The 22042-nt window shown below is 37.7% G+C and overlaps 2 protein-coding genes across 3 annotated transcripts in view; both read left to right on the top strand.

The window, feature by feature from the left end:
* Nucleotides 1-1889: 1889 nt before the first annotated feature.
* Nucleotides 1890-2267, top strand: LOC145294165 (uncharacterized). The gene has a single exon (XM_080141273.1). It carries the CDS (start codon nucleotides 1890-1892, stop codon nucleotides 2265-2267), a length of 378 nt encoding a protein of 125 aa, XP_079997399.1.
* Nucleotides 2268-3175: 908 nt separating this feature from the next.
* Nucleotides 3176-22042, top strand: part of LOC145293798 (uncharacterized) — a 93923-nt gene continuing 75056 nt past the window's right edge. Inside the window, exons 1-2 of one of the 2 annotated variants that reach the window (XM_080140367.1) lie at nucleotides 3176-3544; nucleotides 20257-20355. The gene's annotated coding sequence lies outside the window, so the exon portion shown is untranslated. The remainder of the gene's footprint in view (nucleotides 3545-20256; nucleotides 20356-22042) is intronic. The other variant, XM_080140366.1, reaches the window with a different exon arrangement.

Genomic DNA, 22042 nt, shown 5'->3' with positions numbered 1-22042 from the left:
ATTTCAACTGATGAAGTTTGAAACTGATTGAAGCAAAGACCGTGCTTTCAAGATTTTGCATCGCAAATATAGAGTTCAATGTTTACATAGGAGATCGAAGATTAAAACATTGTAAAAATTGATTCACAACAGAAGTTCATCAGAGAAACTTGCAGGTAGAGAATCAAGAGTAGATATATAGATAAACTCCGAATTGCAACTTTCGCGCTTGTATTATTCGAAGTAGTAGCAGCAGCGAATATTTTTTTACACGTCGTCTCTCAATTTGTATAAAATCCCCACCAGCAGTTTCTTTCAGCCAACCAGAGAAGCAAGAATATGCAATACTGAAAATTCATGTACGCTATAAAAAACCCAATCATACAGTGATAAAAAAGTGATTTCTTACTGCTGTTATACACGCACTAAAACTTAGTATACTATCCGAAATAACTAACCAGGATAAAACTTGAAAAAGAAAAAAGAAAAAACAAAGCAAATAAAAAAAAAAAAAAGAAAAGCAAAAAACAAAAAACAAAATAAAAACAAAAACAACAATAAATGACAAACAAACAAACAAACAGAAATAAAACAAAAACAAAGCAAAAAACAAAAACAAAAAAAAAAAACAATAAATACGGAAATTATATTTTCCTATTTGTTGCGCAAAACAAACATGTGCACACTACACAATCTTGGCTAGGCCTTCAACAAATAACACACATATGACGAGAGATACACAAACTATTATACATAGTGAAAACATATACACGACTAAACGAACGCATCAACACAGTTTATGCACCTACTTTCTGGCTAACAAATGGGGTACACTAATATACACACATGTATATCCCGTCTGCACACACCGTAATAAGTAAACGAACGCTGCACAGGCCGAAATAAACATATATATTCAATTTCTACTTACAGACAAAGCAACTTTTCTTTTCAACTAAATTGTATTTGTACTCTTTCAACTCTTATTCATTGTCATCCGTTTATTTGGCTTTGTTTTAGCAACTCAACAATAAAAGAAAATTATTTTGTACCGATAGACTGTGCCGTTATTTCTTTTTATGTTGCTTTTCTCTAGATGGTTGGTTGGTTGTTTTTGTTTTACGGCATATCAACCCTTTTCAGGTTATTAATGCCGAATACAAAGATTTTGAAGAAAAATTTTAAATAGAATATTTGTTGTTTTCAAGTCGGTTTCTATTTAACCCATAGTTGGGACCCTAACAGGTACTAACACTTCGGGTCAGAGTGGACCTGGGAGCAATAGTAATTAAAGGGTGGCTCCACACTCCCCAAAGCCCGCGAGCTGGGGCCTCACCACTGGATATAGTTTAAGGTCATATCCAGGACCACATATATAGTCTAGAAGAATACTCTCCTGCCATGTAGTAATGGAATAAACACGGGAACAAGATTGACACTTGAATTAACGATTCACTCAATACTGTTAACAATACCAAATTATTACTTTTATTCCGATACAAGATAACATCCTAACGGCGGCATGTACAGAGTGAGGCATAAGTCCTGTTACAAAATTTCGGAACTATTTTTTTTGTGATAATGCTAAAATAAATTGAATAATTTATTGTCAGTATATTATAATGTTATATATGATTTCTTGCTTTTCAGAAACAAAAGATACTAATTTTTAACAATATCTGTTTAACTGAAAAGAAGATTTATCATGAATCAGCATGAGGAGAGCCTGCATCCACCAGAAATATTCAAGTTACAGAAAAACCTCCAAATCCAAAACAATGTTCATAAAAAGGATGATCGTTACCCGGAAACTTAGCCAATCAAAGATAGACAACGATCAGGCCGTCTCCGAATCTTCATAAACTCATAAAAAATAGTAGAGAAAAGATCAAGCGAAATCCATGAGACAAATGGCAAAAGAAGCACAAACATCACCAAGCACTACCCGAAGACTATGTCGAAGTGACCTGCAGATGTCATACTATAAGCTTCAAAAGCGACAGCTTTTCTCTGCATCCACAATTGCAAAGAGACTCATCAGAAGTCGACTCTTGTTAAACCGTATCAGGCAGGGTACGCTCAATATTATCATCACCATGGATGTAAAGTTATTCTCACTTCAACAGTTCCACAATCATCAAAACGATAGAGTCATTGCGAGAAATTGTGAGGCAATACCTGGTAATACAGGAAAGATGTTGAGAACGCAAAAACCAGCATCAGTGATGATCTGGGTGGTCATTTCTAAGATAGGAAAATCTCCACTTGTTTTTCCCTTTAAGGGATAAAGATTAACAAAGAACGTTACATTGAGGACATTGTTGAAGGTGGAATGACTCCATAGTGTATTTTTGTGTACGATGATGACGCTTGACTCTCCAACAAAATGATGCGACAGGCCACACTGATCGTATAACACAACAGTGGTGTAGAGACAACTGTTCGTCCTGGATCAGCAAAGAAAAATGGCTTCCTTCATCACCTGATCTTAACGCTCTTGATTATTCTTTTTGGTTAATCCTGGAAAGTGGAGCCTGCTCTACTCTATATCAAAATATTGAAGCTTTAAAGACAAAATTGAATAAATGCTGGGAGAGAAAACCCTTAGATACTATGTGCTGCTGCTATAAATGATTTCCGCATAAAACTTCGTAGTGTAGTAAAAGCTTAAGAAAATCATTTTGAAAAATACTTATGCCATATTGTTCCTTCAGTGTGTGTTTATCATTTATTTTCTGTAATTGGGTTTTATAATAAATTATCTTGTTGTGATAAATCCGAGTTTTATTTTGTAACAGCAATCATGCCCCACCCTGCATATCCCAGTTTATGTGGGAAAATTAATTTAAACGTTTAATTCATATACTTATGAATTACATCCGCAAATACATAAGTTTAATAGGAGATGGGTTCTCACAAAAACATGTAACTATAATGTTTCATTTCCTCTCATACGGATGGTAGACATTACAGTTTGGGGAAATTGCTTAGAAACCACTGCTAACACTAATTCACTAATTAACCCAATTAAAAAAACAAACAAGCAAAAAACAAAAAACAAAACAAAAAAACATAATTTGAAACATGACCTACTTTATTATTTTTTCTTTTTGTGAGGAGTGGCATTTTTATATGCCTCATTATCCGTGTCAATGTATAAAAAATGTCATGTTTGAAAAAAGAAAAAAAAAAGATAATAAAGTAAAAAACATGTTTGTCATTCCTGAATTCGTAGTTTGTTGTCAAATTTGCGGTACTCGGAAATTACCGAAATCTAACGCCTTTTGACTTCGTGATTTTCCGGGGATTATACTCTGGAAAAATCTCTTTAAGAAATTTCAAATAAAACAAACAAACAAAAATTAGCCTAGATATTTCCAGATAATAAGAAAATATAAAGAATTAAAATAATAATTAAAAGAAAAAAGTAATTTTAGTCAGGAAGTACTACACACCAGGAAATCCACCAACTGAACTAAGTGCGTTTTAGATGTACATGTAAAATTGGGATGAATAAAGATATCATTTTCGTTTGAAACTAGCAGGATTACGTGGCGTTCTCCGGGTAAGTACTAATATAAATATTTTATCACTAACAAGTGATTTCTTACTGCTGTTACAGACGAACTAAAACTTAGTATACAATCCGAAATAACCAGGGTAAAACTTGGAAAAAACAACAACAACAACAACAACAGCAACAACAACAACAACAACAACAACAACAACAACAACAAAACAAAAGAAAGTACCCCCCCCAAAAAAATAACAACAGTAACAACAGCAAAATAAAACCAAAGCAAAAAACAAAACAATAAATACGCTAGTTATATTTTCTCTTAAGAAAAATTATGCTAGTAAAATAAGATACGCAAGACAAGTTTTAGTTTACACCTGTCTATCCCTTTCTTTATCGCCTCTGAATGTAGCTTTGCGCAAAAACGAAATAGTTGAGTTTAATCATTTATGAGGTATGTGTGGCACATTTACATTTACCAAAGAAAAAAGTTAAAATGACGAAGTAAAAATAAATCCATTTAATTATTTTTACGAAAAACTAATTTAGGATACACGACTTTTTTTTTTAAATATAGTTAAAAGCGGAAATGACGGTGAAGGTAAGTAAAAAAAGATAAGTAAAAAAGCCTCATAATCTCCTCATGTTAAGAATATTTTTAGAAATCCATTCTTAACATGAGAATGTGGAATTTGTTAAATATTCTGTTCTTATACTGAAGTGTCAGTCATTTGGTAAAACGCAAATCATTTTCTAAAAAAAACTGATTTTATTTTAACTTTGTTTGAAATAATTGCAACGATTACATCATTCTGATATCATTTCCAACTAAAACTTATGTTTGGTTTGCATTTATAAGGTGAAATAATATTCAACCGACGTTTATTGCATATAGATGTTATTAATCCACGATTGCATATATATATATATATATATATATATATATATATATATATATATATATATATATATATATATATATATATATATAACGATTAATGATCTTATAATATTATAATAACATTTACGCTTGATGAACAAAGAAATGTGACATTTATTTTATATAATATATTTTATTCAACACGAAATGATTACAATTATTCGACATGGAATGATTTAAATTAAAAAAAATACGAAAATAAACTCATAAAATGAATCAAATTTTATATTCACGACTTATCCAAGCCTAGGGGGCACTCGAGGATAAGGCTTAAACAGTCAGTTGGACGATGATTAGAAATAATGAGTGTGATGTGCTTAAGACAAACTGATTATCCAAGAGGACGGCCCAACAAGTATTTGTTCACATTAGACTTGAAGACGACCATACTGTAATCGGTTGGAAAGAAGGCTTGTGGCATCTTATTCCACAAGCGGGAATTCTAGAAAAGAAACTTTGTTCATAGAACTTTCGTTAGTTTTTTGTAAGGATATATATACTGTCATTTGGGTGGTCGGATTTCGATCCTGGCTTGAGGCAGTTGCCTGTCTAGCCGCACTGATGAGCTGTGAAACAGCGAAACAGTACTGTATGTGAATGACTATATATATATATATATATATATATATATATATATATATATGTGTGTGTGTGTGTGTGTGTGCGTGTGATGTAATGGCAACATTCTGTCTCTTGAAACAATGGCATTCTGCACCTAGTTTGGTTTACTACAGCGTCTGCTGTGTCCAACCAGGTGAAGGCCTGGGTAGGTAATAAAAGAACTTTGGTTTGTCCATTTGTCAGGGCTCCCCTCTCAGCGTTGCGTACAGACTCCAACGGAAAGGCAAGCCAATACAGTTGGTGTCAGCATGGCTGCAGGAACTGGCGGAAAGATGTTACAGAGCTTCACCATCCGCATATCGGAACTCCAGACCTGATTTTTTTGTCTTGGTTTACTTCCTTAGTCTTTGCCTTTCCCGTATATATATATATATATATATATATATATATATATATATATATATATATATATATATATATATGGTTAAAAAACAAATTGATTTATGTGGATAAATCTTTTGCATAAACAAAACAAAAGACAAAAGACAAAAAGGCATTGCCCGGGTGTTTCGAGGTGTGTGTGGTTTTGGGTAAATCAAAACAAAAGAATAATAAAAAATTGTTGCTCGGGTGTTTGTTTGCGGGGTGGTGGTGGGTGGGGGGAGTTAAAAAAAATGCAATTGGCCAAAAAAGAAAAGAAAAGAAGAAAAAAACAAAAAAAGAAGAAAAAGAAAGAAAAGAAGAAAAAAAGAAGAAAAAGAAGAAGAAAAAAGAAGGAAAAAAGAAGAAAAAGAAGAAGCAAAGAAAAAGAAGGAAAAAAAGGAAACAAGAAGAAAAAAAGAAAAAAGACAAACAGAAAGAAAGCTAGCGTCTGAAATAAAAATATTTTTATTTTATGCTAGTATTTAATGTATATTTATTTGTCTTTTGTTTTGTTTATGCAAAAGATTTATCCACATAAATCACTTTGTTTTTTAACCATATAAATGTTAGGTGTAAGTATACCGGTTTTTTATTTCTTGTTGTTAATTAAACATGTGTGTATGCATCGCTGTCATAGTGGCTTTCTTCCAAATCCAATGTCGTCTGCCTCAATTTACGTAGCGTTTTTTTAATTGGGCTAATGAAACTTCGAGAAATTCAATGTACAAAAATCAATAATGAATAAGTAAGTAAGTAGAAAAGAAGTCACCTCTTCCCCGTAATATCACCTTAAAAAGCACAATAAACATAAGGAAAAACATAATAAAAGGAATAAATAGGCGAGTAATCGGTTGAAAAAGGAAGAAGTCCATATACTTGGAAATCGGCTGCATATAAAACTGTATTTACCTGAATGTTGTCTGGGAATTGTTAATCGATGAGGCTAGGTCGATAAAGGAATGAACGTGACATAAATACAGTTGGATATGCAATTAATAGTTGCAGACGGATAGAGTTAGATGTAAAATCTGGAATACAATGTTAGTTCGTTTCGTGTTTTTGTGTATTTAATAAATGTGATTGTTTCTGTGTAAACTGTAGAATGCGGCGGAGAACAGATTTCTGTAAGAGAACTGACTGTATTCACCTGAATGTTGGCTGGGTAGTGTTAATTGATGAGGCTATGTCGAAAAAGAAAGGAACGTGGCATAAATACAGTTGGAAATCCAGAGGTAGTTGGTTTCGTTTGTTTGTTTATTTATGTAATAAACGCAATTTTCTCTGTGTAAACTGTATTTTTAATGCGGAGGAGAACGGATCTCAGTAAGAGAGCGTTGTGATACACTGCTATTAAATTAAGCAAGGCAAAAGTGAACGTGGCTAAGAATGCGTGATAAAAAAACGAAAATAAAGTAAAAAAAAAGTAAATAAAGACGACATCAGCAACCCTTTGGTACATTACCCCCCTCCCAATGTAAATGAAATAACCCCCCCCAAAAAGTAAAGAACGAAAAAAGAAACTAAAAAAAAAAAGATGGCATCGGTAACCCTTTCTGTTCGTTAATTCCACCCCCTTATATAAATAAAATAAAAAAGAAAAAGATGACAGGAAGAAATGGTATAAGTAAACACTGGATTCGATGTAATCAAAATTTGCGTTTCAAACGACAGAAAAATGCCAATCCGTTTTTTTTTAAGCAACTACGAACTCAAACCGGTGTTTCCTCGTAGTGTCCCTATTACATTCATTCTCCTCCCGCGCCCACTTATCACCGGTGGTAGTAAGTGGGCGCGGGAGGAGTATGAATGTAATAGAGGGAAAAGATTTTACTACTTCCATTGATTGTAACAGAATTTAGCCTTGGAGTGTCAGCAGAAAATATATAGGGATCTACGTTTATCGAGTAAGTGGATAGGTGATAAGCCTATAACACACCAAAGGTAATGTGCTGCAGTTCATGCACGTTACATTTGCATGAAATGTCTTGATTTTCAATCCTATTAAGGTCAAAATCGCAGGGAGAAAATGAGTTCATTTTATATATATATATATATATATATATATATATATATATATATATTAGAAATGGTAATTAATAAAAACCTGAAGAAAATGCTCAATACTGTTGTAGAGCAAATATGCGTTTTATTTTTTATTACCGTATTTTTCTGTTGAGTTAACAGAAAAATACGGTAATAAAAAATAAAACACACACATATATATATATATACACACACACATATATATATATAGATAGATAGATAGACAGAAGATAGAAGAGAGAGAAGATAGAAGATATAGATAGATAGAAGGAAGATAGAAGATAGATAGATAGAAGATATAGATAGATAGAATAGATAGATAGATAGAAGATAAGTAGAAGAAGAATAGATAGAGAAGATAGATAGAATAGAATAGAATAGAATAGAATAGAAGAAAGATTGAGAGAAGATAGACAGAAGATAGAAGAAGATAGATAGAAGATAGAGAGTAGATAGATAGATAGAAGAAGAAGAAGAAGAAGAAGACAGATAGATAGATAGATAGATAGAAGATACATAGAAGGAAGATAGAAGAAATAGATAGATAGAAGATAGAAGACGATAGAAGAAATAGAATAGAATATAGATAGAAGAGAAGAATGAGTAGAAGAAAGAAATATAGATAGATAGAAGAATAGATAGAAGAGAAGATATATATATATATATATATATATATAGAGAGAGAGAGAGAGAGACAGAGAGAGAGAGAGAGAGACAGAAATATATATATATATATATATATATATATATATATATATAGAGAGAGAGAGAGAGAGAGAGAGAGAGAGAATGGAAAGTTCTTTGCTGTGGGTGTAAGTAGACATTTTTGCTGCGAATTATTTATCTGGTTTTAACATACTCGTAAAATTGAAAATAAAAACGTTGGGAAGACCGATGAGAGAAAGCACTAGCCAGACCTCCGCTGGACGAGTGCAAAGAGGACTGTGAACATGGGAAGGCTTGTTGCCACCCAAATTCCAGTAAAGACCAATGGTTGCCGCCAACGAGAAATCAATGATAAGCGGCTGCTACGATAACGCGAGAAACAATGTAATGTGTATTTACTTTAACGCAGCAATAAAAACTTATTGATTTTGAATTCGTGTTTTTTCTTTAATTCATACTAAATGAATTTCAGTTTCAGTATGAATAGAATTGTTTCTTTTCTTTGCTTTTTAATTCAACAATCTGATTTTTCGACAAATCTTGCTTGAATAAATCATTAACATGACGTCACTTAAACAGTAAATAGGCCTTAATTTTTACGAAGGTCACTATGAAGACCATCATCACCTGAAAAATGATGTTGAATTTAAAAAATAGAAAGAGGTAAGAATGAGATTGGATCTATCCATTTTTAAGGAGTGTGTAGTAGACTTTAGAAATGCCTCTGTCAAGGACAGAATCCGATATGACGAGTTCAAATCACCACTTTTTTTTTTACAAATGGGGTCACCACTTATGAAGGTCCGAAGGCCACTCGAGGATATGAGTGGATCGTAGCATAGTGGAAATGTTGTATACTTTGATTATTTAAGGAGATGGCTCAACAAGAACTTGTTTATCTTGAACTTGAAGATGACCATATTGTAGTCAGCTGGAAAGTAGATCCGCGGAATAGAGTTCTACATGTGAGTAGTTCTGGGAAAGAAGTTTTGTTAATGAAATCCACGTTTAGGTTTAAGCACAGATAGAGAGTCGGGGAAATTATTGATAGTGGTTTTAGCTCGAGTGTTTTTGTGAAAATCTGGCAAGGGAGGGGGACCATTGATTGGACCTCGGATGAGAACTTGCCATGAAAATAACGATAGAGCAGTGAGAGGCTAGCAACGCTTTTTCTGCGGGGAAAAGGTTGTAGGAAAGAGAAAAGGGCAACCCCTATCAAGTTTTGAAGCCGGTTTTAAACTGTCGAGGCAGGATAGGTATCACCGAGCAGATCCTGCAAATATATGGCAATAGTACTCCATCCTATAACGCACTTTGGCTAGGGACGGCTAGAATCCTGAAAAGATCTCTTGGTTGGACTCACTAAAATAGGGGTAAATGTCAGACATCTGGTTGGATGTCCCATCCCCTAGAAGAAAAAGTTTAAGAAAAATGAAAAAAAAAAGAGGTAGAGAAATGCATCGGCAGTAAGCTATCTTCTAAAGCGGTCGAATGATCTCACCATTTTCCCATCACTTTTGGCAATGGATTTAATGTACGTGTTCCATTATAGATCAGGAGTGAAGGTCAAAATCAGAAGCTTATCAAAACACGGTGCTTCCACAAGACGAGATCCATTCATGTCAATTGGGGTCGAATGGGGATCAGAGTGTTGCTGATGGAAAGAGAAAAACTTGGTTTTAAATGCATGACAATTAACCAGCCACCCTTTTTATATATTGTACAACGTGCTCAAGATCATAGGAGAGAGAATCAGATAGATCTTTATATCAAAATCTGACTCTAAGATCGCCATTGGTGGCTTTTGAAATGTTGCGATAGATGGTAGTGTCGTTTGCATAAATGTCTACAAATCATCTAAGAATGTGATTTTGGGAGATCATTGATGGAGACCAGGAAGAGGGTTGGAACTCTGAGGGACGCCAGCGTCTAATACTGTGAGCTTCTAGTTTCTGCCTATCAACTACTACTTTTATAAACCTATAGAAAGAAACCATTTAATAATTGAGAGGACATTCCCAGCTATTCGATAGTTTGAGATCATGTGAAGTAAACTTTATACCATACTCTATCAAAAGCCTTTGATATGTCAAGAGCAATTACCTGTCGAGTGATTCGCTAATCCTGTGAGATATTAGTTAGCATATCAGTTTTAGATCTAGCAGAACGAAAACCATATTGCATGTCACTGAGTAGGTTATTTTTGTTGGGATGGTTGACCCTTCTCTATTTATGATAGATTTTAGCAACTTACTCATGACGCACAGGAGACTGATTGATTTGTACTGAGAAGGAGATGACTGGTCACCTGGATTTTTAAATACGGTGCAGACTGATGAAGTTTTCTAGGATGTTAGGAAGCATTTCTCCTTAAGGCAAGATTTCAGTAGCTTTATAAGTATGGGGGCTAATTCTGGTTGAAGCTTTTTGAGTACTATAATTGGAATGTCGTCAAGCCCAGTTGCTTTACTGGAATTGATATTTTTTAATTAGCTTGACAACATCACGCACATATAACTGTATGTCGCATAGCGTGTTTCCAGACACAGGAGGAAATACGAGGGGTAGGCAGCTCTGATCACTAAGGGTATAATTTGCTGCAAAGTTTTTATCAAAGAGTTTGGCTTTGTTAAATGCTGACAAGATAACCATTGGGATAGAAGACATGCTTCTGTTCAGAACCTTGTTTGTTATTCGTCAAAACTCCTAGAAACCAAGTCCCTACTCAGCAACTTTAAACTTGATGGACTGAGCATACAACTCTCTCGCGTTTTTTGTTACTTTTTTACAGTGGTTGCTAGCGGTCCTAAAAGCGGCCTTAGTCTCAGCACATCTATTGCGTTGAATGGAAAAAGTGGTTCCTATGCGCAACGGCAGCGACACTTTCTGGAGAGAACCACGGCTGGCTGTTAAATTTTTTCTGGAATTTCTTGGAGGGTATGAAGCGGTCTATACCGACAATTAAACGGTCAGTCAGGTCTGATATTATAGAGGACACGTTCATTTTGAACACAGAGCGCAGATATATATCTGTAAAGGCATATAAATGCACACAAGCCAGAGAGTGTCGGTATACTGTACCATAGAGAGGTGCATCTTAGGACTTATTACATTTTGTTTTTATCTTAAGTGAGACAAGCGCGTGGTCAGAAGATCCCAGTGCGACAGAACAGAGGAATGAGCATAGCTCTGGGCAAGTTATAAGAAAAGGGCCTAGAAGACTTGCATACTGACAGTCAGTGTCGAGCAGGCGGGTGGGTTGTAAACAATCTGCATTAGGCCATAAGCATCAGAGAAATTATGATAGAACCTCCCTCATCATCCGTTTTGTTTGAGTGGTCTAGTCATTCCACATTGTGAACATTGAAGTCACCATATATGTGAATGTTAGCCGAGGAATGAACAGACAGGATGTGGTTAATTTTCTTCGAGATGCTCTTACCGTTGTGGGGCGATAGAGAGCAAACGCAGTGATGTGAGAAAGTGCTACCCTGAATGATATATAAGGAAAATTTAGGTCTTCTCTAGAGAGATGTACCTACCACATGGAAAGCCACATCTAATGTAAGCACATTTCATGCCCATGGCGATCTTGGGGGTTAAATTTTGATGTAAAGTTAGAGTATCCTTTAATCACGAAGTCATTGAGGGAAACAGTCGGTCCAATGCCATTTTTGCAGGGGAATAGTAGGTCTTGTTTGATCTCCTGTAATTAGATTTAAACCTCTGGAAGATTGAAATGTAAACTCTTGATGCTGGAGAAGGATACCTGGTATTGAGGGTCTACATTGGAAGCTGAAGTTCTGGGTTTAATCTTGTATTGTTCTTTAAGACTTTTTCTATTGGAGTATTGAGATATATGAAAGAGGTTGGTGGAGTTGTTAGAGAAGGGCAGCGAGGGAAAGAAAAGGAGAAAATGTGACCAGATGGGGCTCGGAAAACGCCGAGAGGACCTTGCTAGTGGATTGAGAGACAGCCTGTCTCCTGGGTGGTCCCTTTAACAAGAATTCAGAAGATTTCACATGGTTGAATCTAATGATGAAAATGATAATAATGGTGATGATGATGGAAAAAAGGAATGTGTTTTTAACATCTAATACAAAATGATATCTCCCCACACAAGATTAGATAGTCGAAGGGTGCCTACGCATGAAATAGAAGTCATAAAAATAATTCCCTAGCTGGAGAGGTTGGCACTTATGTTAATTAACAGACCACCAAGGAAGAGAAGATAATCGCCTGTCAAGTGGCTAGAGTAAATGGAAATTGACCATGAAAACCACTTGAAGAACGAAGGCAAGAAAATTGGTTATTGCAGGACAGACTGGTGATCATAAAAACCAACTTAAGGATACGACAGCTGATAGTGAAACTATAAAAGTCGCCAATCCACGGAGCATGGATATTCATTGCTTTTACCCAAATAATAATTTAGTTTTGCAATGGCCACCGGCGAATTCAAATAAGGAGAGGAAAACATTTTTTCTTTCCCTTTCATAATTTTAGAGGTTGTTTTTTTATTTCTTTTTTTTTCTTCTGCGTCAGGAGGTTCAGATGTCGATGGGAAATACTTGGACTTACCCCCATCACCTTTGGGAAGCAAACGTTACTGGACCCAGTAAAAGGACGGATACTGATTGGTGCACGACCATTTAGGAACGTATCGAGGGGGCGGAGTTACAGCTGACCGATTCTAATATAATGTTAAGCGAAGACATCTAAACGACACTCTGCCACGTGTCTTCGGCGACCCCCCCAATTGCCCCCTTGGTTAAGAAGCGCTTCTGTTTTCTTTTTCTAAGTTGAACTTTTTTCCCAAGTGTAAACTAACGATAACAGACGAAGAACTTTGTTAGTGAACGCCAGCCCCTAAAAATTGTATGGGTGATTAACGCATTTGTGTATATTCTATTTGTAACGTTGAAGGCAATGATTATTTTGCGTTATGAAAAACAAGTTAATCCTTCACTTCTTTTCGTTGTTTTGAAAACACAGTTGTTTGGTAGTGCAGTCTATTATCAGACCGGCCCTGTTGACAGTTTGTGAAGCCGGATCAAGATTGGAAACAAGTGAGCGGACCACGGCGACGGAGACAAAGGTGATGCCACATTGCCACAGGAATTAGCGCCAGTTGCACCTTTCTTTCAAGCCTGTGTATCTGTGCCGGCCCTGTAGGAGTTACAACTTGGTGCCGAAAATCCAGGAGATCTCATTTCGTTAAGAGACGTGCGAACAAATGTCCACGGGCACATAATTTTTTTCTTCTCTCTCGAAAACACATAATCTCCCTATGAGAGAAGAGAAGGAGAAAAACGAACAAAAAGAAATTTGAAAAAAAGAGAGAAAACAGAAAAAAAGAAAGAATATTAAAAAAGAAGAAGAAGAAAACAAACAAAAAGTACACCGTTTCTATACTTTTTAAGAGACTCTGAGAGCATAGCAAGACCACGGACTTTAGTCAATGAAATATAAGGTCTGGACCAGCTCGCTGAAACAGTCACCTAGCAGCAGAAGACTGCAAAAGTTGCAGACAGCAAAAGACAGGGTAAATCACTTTTTTAGTCCCCTTTTTATACTTTGCTCAGTTTTGTGCTCTTTCTGTGTTCGAGAATTTTAAGTTACAACTTTGCACAGAGTTGACGATAGTTTTGTTGTTGGGTGGTAGAAAGAGTGTGAGTGGAGAAAGGCGATGTGTTGCCAGGGAGAAAGAGAAGCAAACCAGTCAATTGGGGAGGGATAAGAAGAGACTTTAGAGGTAGATATGACCGTGGAGCGGCCACTATGGGGAATAAGTATACCCTCCTATGGGAGAGACTCCAAGGGAGTAGGGGAATGGTTAGTGACGGCGGAGAAGAAAAAAATAAGAATATGGCCTGACAAATAGGGAGATTGTTTTGTTAGCCTGCGATCGGGCAATGGGGGTGGCCTCGGAGTTTATATGCGGGTGTATAGAAGGCAATCCGGGCATACCATGGACCGATTTTCACGAACGGGTGAAAAGAAAATTTGCCGGCGAAACGGCAATGGTACAAGAGCTATCCCGGATAAAGATGGCCGTCGGGGAGGATGTAGATGGGTTGGTCGACCGCGTGCAGGCACTGGCAATCCTTGCATATGAGGTCGCGGAGCACCGTAGCATGGCCACCACGCAGACAATGCTAATCGACGCTATGGTCGATTAGCATTGCGAGACGAGACGGCCAAGATGGAGGTGCTGAAGAGTTGCCCGCACACCCTGGCACGCAGAGTGGCGAAAAATCATGCTTTGTTGCAAGCACGAATAATGGGTGGGGGGAGGCCTCGAGGTGGAAGTAGAGAGGCGGAAGGCAGAGTGCGTCCAGAGGTCAGACCTAGGGTCAGAGGCATGGGGTATTGGGGAATGGAGACGGAGCCCAGCAAAAGGACAGAGGACCCCCGATGTAGGTCCTATGAGCCCACCCAAGGCAAGGATAGACTTATATGCTGGACCTGTAAAGGTGAGGGACATCGAGCAAGAGTGTACCCCACTATCTATGAGAAAACACCCCGGCAGAAGGGAAGAGTCAGAGTGGGCATCGTAAAGACCAAACCGAACGCGTGTCAGAGGAATGGCAAAAGTGATCACTTCTCCCACAGTCACCAGTCCCACAGATGCTGGCAGTGTGGAGAGATTGGACATATTAGGAGGGACTGTCCTAACCGGAGAAAAAGTCACTTGAGGGCAAAAGGTACTCTGAGGAGAAGGACTCCGACCCCCCCCCCGGCAACCTGTAGAGAAAGAGAGGTAGGGCAGACATGTAGGGTTGAAAGGAAACTGCTGTCACAGGTTACGATGCTCACGGGAGCGAGATACCATGAGAGAACCCCGAAGAATAGGAGAGCCCAGGTGTTCCCTCCGCTCACCAAAGAGGGAGAACCCACCTGTAATGTGACGATAGGAGCCACACAGGTGAAGGCTCTGGTTGACACCGGGGTACTAATATCTTTGATAGACGTGGAAGTCAGTCGGACGGTAGCGGGGAGGAGAAAGCTGTACCCGTCAGATCTGGAGGTCAGTCAGGTCGACGGTAGCCGGATGTCGGTGGCCGGGAAGGTATGGTTACCTGTGCGAGTGGCCGGAGAAAAAGGGAATTTTCCCCTGTATGTAGTATCCGGGCTGTGTAGCGAAATGATTCTGGGAGAAGATTGGCTCCGAGCGAGGGGAGCCACACTGAGTTTTAATCCAGATACGTTAACGGTGAGAGGGGTAGAGATACCACTAGAGGACAGAGAGTGTGTTCCTCTTCCTGCGAGAGCTGAGGGCAACGTGAAGCAATCCCCCAAGGACAGTCATGTCCTGTATGAGCAAGGTGAATAGTACCAAGGAACTTGAAGGGAAATTATCCCAAATCGGCCCGGTAGCGAGATATAATAAGAAGGGAGTAACCCTTACAGATTCAGTGGTTCGAGAGTCAGAGGCGGTCCCTATGGTAATGGCCGATAGGACGAATAGGACCAGGAAAGTCAAGAAAAGAGAGAAGTTAGCGCTTACTAGACAGTTTAGACAAGGTGATCATGCCTGGATGAAGGAGGCAGTAAAAAAGATAAAAGATCCTGGGGATAGTCAGACGCGAGATGAGGACAGAGATCCGGGCAAATATAGGGACGATGCCAAGCGACTGTTTGGGACAAGAAAAACGACCCTCGTACAGTCTGGAAGTATAGAAACGAGTAGAAAGTTGGAATGGGTGTAAATTTCACGAAGAGTAGTAGCCACAACTCCCGAAAAAAAGAAAGTTGAGCTGAGGAGTCGAGCGAATGGGAAAAGAATCCGATACCTATCTCCTAGCTCCCGCAAATGGGGTAAGTGAACCGAGGTTGCAGTTGAGGGGAGCAAGAGACTCCCCGTCCCAAGAGTAGTGTGACGTCCTTCCACCAAGGGTTAGTGGGGTTGGGTAGGATAAAGGCTAGAGTTTGAAGCGATATCTCCGGGTTGAAATGCGGTGCAATTGCTTTCTCTGTGGGTGCATGGAGGGCCCCCATGTGTGCACACTGTTGGCAGATTGTGTCGTGGACTGACCTTCGGAGGTTGCTAAGAACTAAAACTGGAAGCTCTAAAAACCCGCCTTGAATAACAGAGAAAGGTAGTAGGTAATTTGGAAGTATTTAAACTGGCAAACGGGGAGATTAATTTTGCATAAGAAAGTTGCATATTGAGAGAAAGTGTCTTTGAAATATTTAAACTGTCGAATAAGACGGGTGATTTGTCCGAAGACTTGTTTTAGAAAGAGGCGAGTTAACCAAATGTATTGTTTTGAAAGAAGCGTTAAGGTGTTTAAACTGTCGAATAAGAAAGGTGTGGCCTGAGATTTTTCCAAATTGAAAGAAAAATGAAATAAATAAATTGTGTGGAAGTAGCTGTCAAGGAAACAACTTGATGTTGTCTGCACTTTTGTTTTTGGAGAAAGATTAAGTAATTAAATCGCTGGAAGGCGATATGAAGCATTTAAACTACCGAATAAATGGCCTGCAAATGTTAAAAAGGATGGTAAATAAAGATGGGAAAGATATGTAAGTTTCATCGATCCTCCAGGAATAAGAACTGTCGGCACGATGATGCTATGATTTATGGTAGAAAAAAAAAAAAAAAAAAAAAAAAAAAAAAAAGAAAGACGGTTACCGAACGTTAAACAATGGTCGATAGTATATGAGGATGCCGGGAGGGTTATGGCCTGTGCCGCCTGTACCGATCCGGGGAGAAATAGAAATTGACAGTGACGTTGTTTTGATTTTTGAAAGAATCGTTGTTTTGAGTTTTTAGTAGGATCGGGGAAGCAAAACTGTCCCCAAGATGAATTATAAATGCGAGAGCGTTAAACAAAAACTAGTTGGAGGCAGGAAGAGGTATATAATCTACGCTGATCCCCCGTGGCAAGCGAAACGGGCGGTCTGGAGGTTGTTCTGATTTGAACAAAAAAAAGAAGGGAATTTTGCGTGTTACACATAGACGAAAGGATTACGTTTTCGAGATTGTTTTAATTAAGCACTCCGATGGATTTATAGCTGATGGTCTCGGCGCCTCGGTCGATTTTGAACCGGCGGTAGTGATGGGATAGAGCAAATCTTTACACGACAGATGAATAAGCGGTCACCAAATGGTCTGGAAATGAATAGTGGTTGCGAACATGCGATATGACTACGCAAAGTCTGGATCGAAGCATGGCAGTCGCCAGAATACCACATTCACTCCGTTTTCGCTTTGTCGATTTCGATCGTTGCAATATGGGTTGGGATAGATTTTCTTAAAGAAATAAATTGAAGAGAATTTTGGAGCAAATAAACTGTCGAGTGGGAAGTTGTTTGGGCCAAAGTGCTATCGATTGATAAAGTAAGGAGGGAGAGAGGTATAAAAATTATACCCAGCCTGAGGGAAAGTCGAAACTGACGGTACCGGTGTTGTACCGATTTTTATAAGGCGGATACAAAAGAAATAGAAATATTGTGTTCTCAATTTTATCTTTTTTCTTATCAATCACTCTGCTGGAGGGTAGCTATTGACGTGGATGTTTTCAGCTCATCAGTCGGATTCGAAACCGATGGTATTGATAGCAATTTGAATTTTGTCTTCGTAACAGTTAAGTAGACTGTCATCAAAGCACTTGGAGATAGGTGAATAACTGTGGAAATTGACCACGACATGCTTGGTTCGGATCCTTGCAGTCACCAGAGTACCACATTTACTCAGTTTTCGATGGGCTTGATTTCGGACGTCCAGGGAAGGGAGCCAAAATTGTCAAATTCTCCTCCATCTCATTGCAGAAGAGATCAGTGCTACCAACAGAAGGAAAAGCACTCGGTGTATTGTTTGGGAGAGTGTCCGATGGGGATATAAAAGTAATTAGGAGAAAATTAGAAACGATAGAGACGGATCCGAAAGTACTTGCGTATTTGGCGAGATGAGATAGTGAGTGTGTACTAAATGTCACCAAGGTGGAGATAACCACGGACAGGGCTAATTTGAGAGAATTATTTTTCCAAGTGGAGATATTTAGAGAAGATGTCATTATGATGTCAGTTATACTGACATCATAATGACAGAACTGCAAGAACTGGACGATTTTGTGTAGACATATTTTAAATTGTTTGCCGTTGCTGACGGGACAGTCGCTGATATTACTCTTGAAACGTGTACGTGCGCAGTTAGATGTCTCGTCATTAGAACACCTGTCACATAGTATAGTTGCCCTGGGAAGGCTGAGAGAAGTATTACCGAAAATACAGGTTGAACTACTGCATAATTTAAGGTTGCCTGTGGACCCCATCGAATATGTGTTGAAGTACTATAGTGCGTTGGTGGTGCGTCATGTTGTTAGAAGAGAAGAGACTCATGGAACTAAGTCTTGTAGGTAAACAGAACCTAAGGAGGAGTGAGGATATGGTTAGTACAATAGCTTGGCCGATGGCATACGTCGTTGCAATCATAATAGTATTGATGATAATAGTACGGTTGGTATGGATAAGATGTAAAAAAAAGGTTGGGTAAAGCTAAAACATGAACAATAGAGCACATGAGTGAATAGGGGATACCAATGAGTGCACCATGCCAAGATCAAGATAGAGTGCAAGAGCTACAGTCTCCGATAGAAGGGACCGATGTCCAGGTGGGAACGCCACCTGCAGAAGAGATATCCAAGCTAGTAGCCGGAATATTAAAACCTGCTGTTAAGTTGAAAATTGTCAGGAAATGAAAAAAAAAAAAAAAACAGAACAAAAAGACAAGGAGAATGACAAGTAACTGTAAAGAGTGTTGAGAGCCCTCATTATTGTAGTAAACTGAAAGACATTTCATTGCATGCTTAATCCCTGATCGCAATTGTCATTTTCTCCTTTCACCTGATCTATAATCCACATACGTGCACATATAAAAAAAAGGAAAAAAAGACGAGAGGAAAAACAATTGTTGATTTTCTTTTTAGACATCTCTATGAAAAACTATTGGACTCTCAAGTGAACAATTATTCTTTTTTTTTGGGGTTTTCTAAATTCTCATTTATTTCATTCTTTTTTTAGGAGTGTGAGAGCTGGTTGGCAAGTTGTATTTTTTGTTTTGTTACTATTTTCTCGCTCTCTCTTTCTCACTAGAAAGACAATTAATCTGAGAACTTATGAAGATTTCCTGTTATTGATTGTCCGAGCACGGAGGATGGAGTGCTTGGGTGTCATTTACGAAGTAAAAGACAAAAAAGGTGGGAGCGATATAGGACCAGATAACCCGGACAACGCCGGGAGGACCTTGCTAGTGGATTGAAAGACAGACTGTTTCCTAGGTGGTCCCTTTAACAAGAATTCAGGAGATTTCACATGGTTGAATCTAATGATGAATATGATAATAATGGTGATGATGATGGAAAAAGGAATGTGTTTTTAACATATAATACAAAATGATCTCCCCCCACACAAGATTAGATAGTCGAAGGGTGCCTGCGCATGATATAGAAGTCATAAAAATAATTCCCTAGCTGGAGAGGTTGGCACTTATGTTAATTAACAGACAACCAAGGAAGAGAAGATAATCGCCTGTCAAGTGGCTAGAGTAAATGGAAATTGACCATGAAAACCACTTGAACGAAGGCAAGAAAATTGGTTATTGCAGGACAGATTGGTGATCATAAAAACCAACTTAAGGATACGACAGCTGATAGTGAAACTATAAAAGTTGCCAATCTACGGAGCATGGATATTTATTGCTTTTATCGAAATAATAATTCAGTTTTGTGATGGCCATCTGTGTCGGCCCTTTAGGGGTTACAAAAGGAAATGAACAATGACTTTAGCAGACTATGAGACAGCAAAGTCGTAACATTACAAACTAATATAGCATCGAGAGGCTCCACAAGAAGCTAATGCAAGGTTCAGAATGCATTCAATAAATGGCCATACAGAAGCCGCGGTACTTTGTATCTGCTAATAGGATAGCCTCCAAGGTTCGGATTCATGACTATCATGCAGATAACGGCAGTCCACTTAAAACATTTACCTCCAGCGCCCTTGTTGCTAACATGGGCAGAAAGGTAGAAATAGAAAGAGAAAAATTCGGACATCTCAAGCGACTGCTCACGGAAAAATACTACCGACCTAATATACACCTTTTTTTTTCTCTCTTTGTCAGAAACATCACACATTCTAAACGAGGACTGAGAAACAAATCAGGAGAAGCTAGAGCTACGGATCTGTCAAGAACGCACACGCACTATTGCTACCGAGAAAGGTATGACACCGTAACATTCAACATTTATATTTTGTGTTCTTCGTGTCCTTTTATAAATATTGTGTCCGTATATCATATTTTCTAATGTCTGTTAGTATGTTTTTTTTTTTTAATTTTTGTCCGTAATTTTTTCTATTTAGTGTTTTTATGTTTTTTCTATTTTCTGTTAATATGTTTTTTTTTCTATTTCCTGTTCGTATGTCTTTTTTCTATTTATATGCTTTTTCTATTTTCTATTGATGTTTTTCTATTTTGTGTTCGTATTTTTTCTATTTTCTGTTTGTAGTTTTTTTTTTACTTTCTGTGTATTTTCTATTTTGTGTTCACATGTTTTTTCTATTTTGTGTTCGCATGTTTTTTCAAGTTTATGTTCGTATGCTTTTTATATTTTTCTGTTTGTATGCTTTTTCTATTTTCTGTTTGTACGAGTTTTTTCTATTTTCTGTGGGAATGTATTTTCTATTTTGTGTTCGTATGTTTTTCTATTTTCTGCTCATATGTTTTTCTATTTTGTGTTCGTACGTATTTACTAATTTGTCTCTGTATACATTTTTCTATTTTCATTTTGTATGTTCGCATGCTTTTTCTTTTTGCCGTTTGTATTATTTCTATTTTCTGTTGTATTTTTTTTTCTTTTTTCTATTTTCTATGTATGTTTTTTTTTCCTTGTGTCCGTACGTTTTTTTATTTTGTGTTTGTATATTTTTTTCTATTTACAATTTATATTCTTTTCTATTTCTTGTGTGTATGCATTTTTTTTTCTGTGTCTGTATTAAAAAAAAAGTTTTCTGCTCATATGTTTTTCTATTTTTTTTCGTATGTTATTTTCTATTTTGTATCAGTATATTTTTCTATTTTGTGGTCGTATATGTTTAGTATTTTTTGTTTGTATGTATGTACTATTTCCTGTTTGTATATATTTAATATTTTTGTATATATTTACTATTTTTTGTTTATATGTATTTACTATTTTTTGTTTGCATGTACTTACTATTTTCGTTTGTATGTATTATGACCTTCACCGAGGTGCACGACTTATATGACCTTCACCTTCACCCAGGTGCGCGACTTGACACAAAAAAACAACTTCTTAATCAACTGTTAACGCACGCGTCACTGTAACGTCCAATGGCAACAACAAAAACCTTCTCACTCGACCTGCCTTTTATACCACTCTCTCAATCCCTCCTCTTGCGCATGCGCCCGGAGATTCCTGACAACCTCAAGACTTCCGCTTATAAAAACCCAAGTGTTGTTGTTGTGCATGCCTACACAAGGCACAAACACGTGGGCGTTTGTTTTGTTGGTAAGTACTACACTCCCCCCTGATCTGATGATCACATAGAGTGCACTCCGGCGGTAGCCTCTTAGTTCGCTGGCTTCTGCGAAGGGTGGTAATTACAATCTCGGATTCAGGTTCTGGTTCTGGTTCTGGGTGTGGTTCTGGTTCTGGTTCTGATCCTGCCTGATCAGACGAACTACAACTACCATTCTCTTGTTCGGTGATCTCACTTATCAGCAGCTCATCATCTGATGATTCATCGCTCTCTGTAGTTGTGGGATGTACTTCACTAGCTGGGCGAAGATCGCGCACATGGCGTGGGGTTTCATCAACAAGGACCGACTGCTGGCTGACCACTCCAGAAATTCGTCCTTGCTTGAACTTGGTGGCGCACCGGTTTCCAGG

The sequence above is a fragment of the Euprymna scolopes genome, chromosome 15, assembly GCF_053919585.1.
Source record: "Euprymna scolopes isolate OS-2025 chromosome 15, ASM5391958v1, whole genome shotgun sequence".
Taxonomy (NCBI): domain Eukaryota; kingdom Metazoa; phylum Mollusca; class Cephalopoda; order Sepiida; family Sepiolidae; genus Euprymna; species Euprymna scolopes.
The sequence above is the reverse complement of the archived record's forward strand: the minus strand, read 5'-3'. Positions and strand labels throughout refer to the sequence as shown.

Coding starts and splice junctions, on each gene's coding strand:
- LOC145294165 (XM_080141273.1), top strand. CDS start 1,890: ATGGCAAAAGAAGCACAAACATCACCAAGCACTACCCGAAGACTATGT.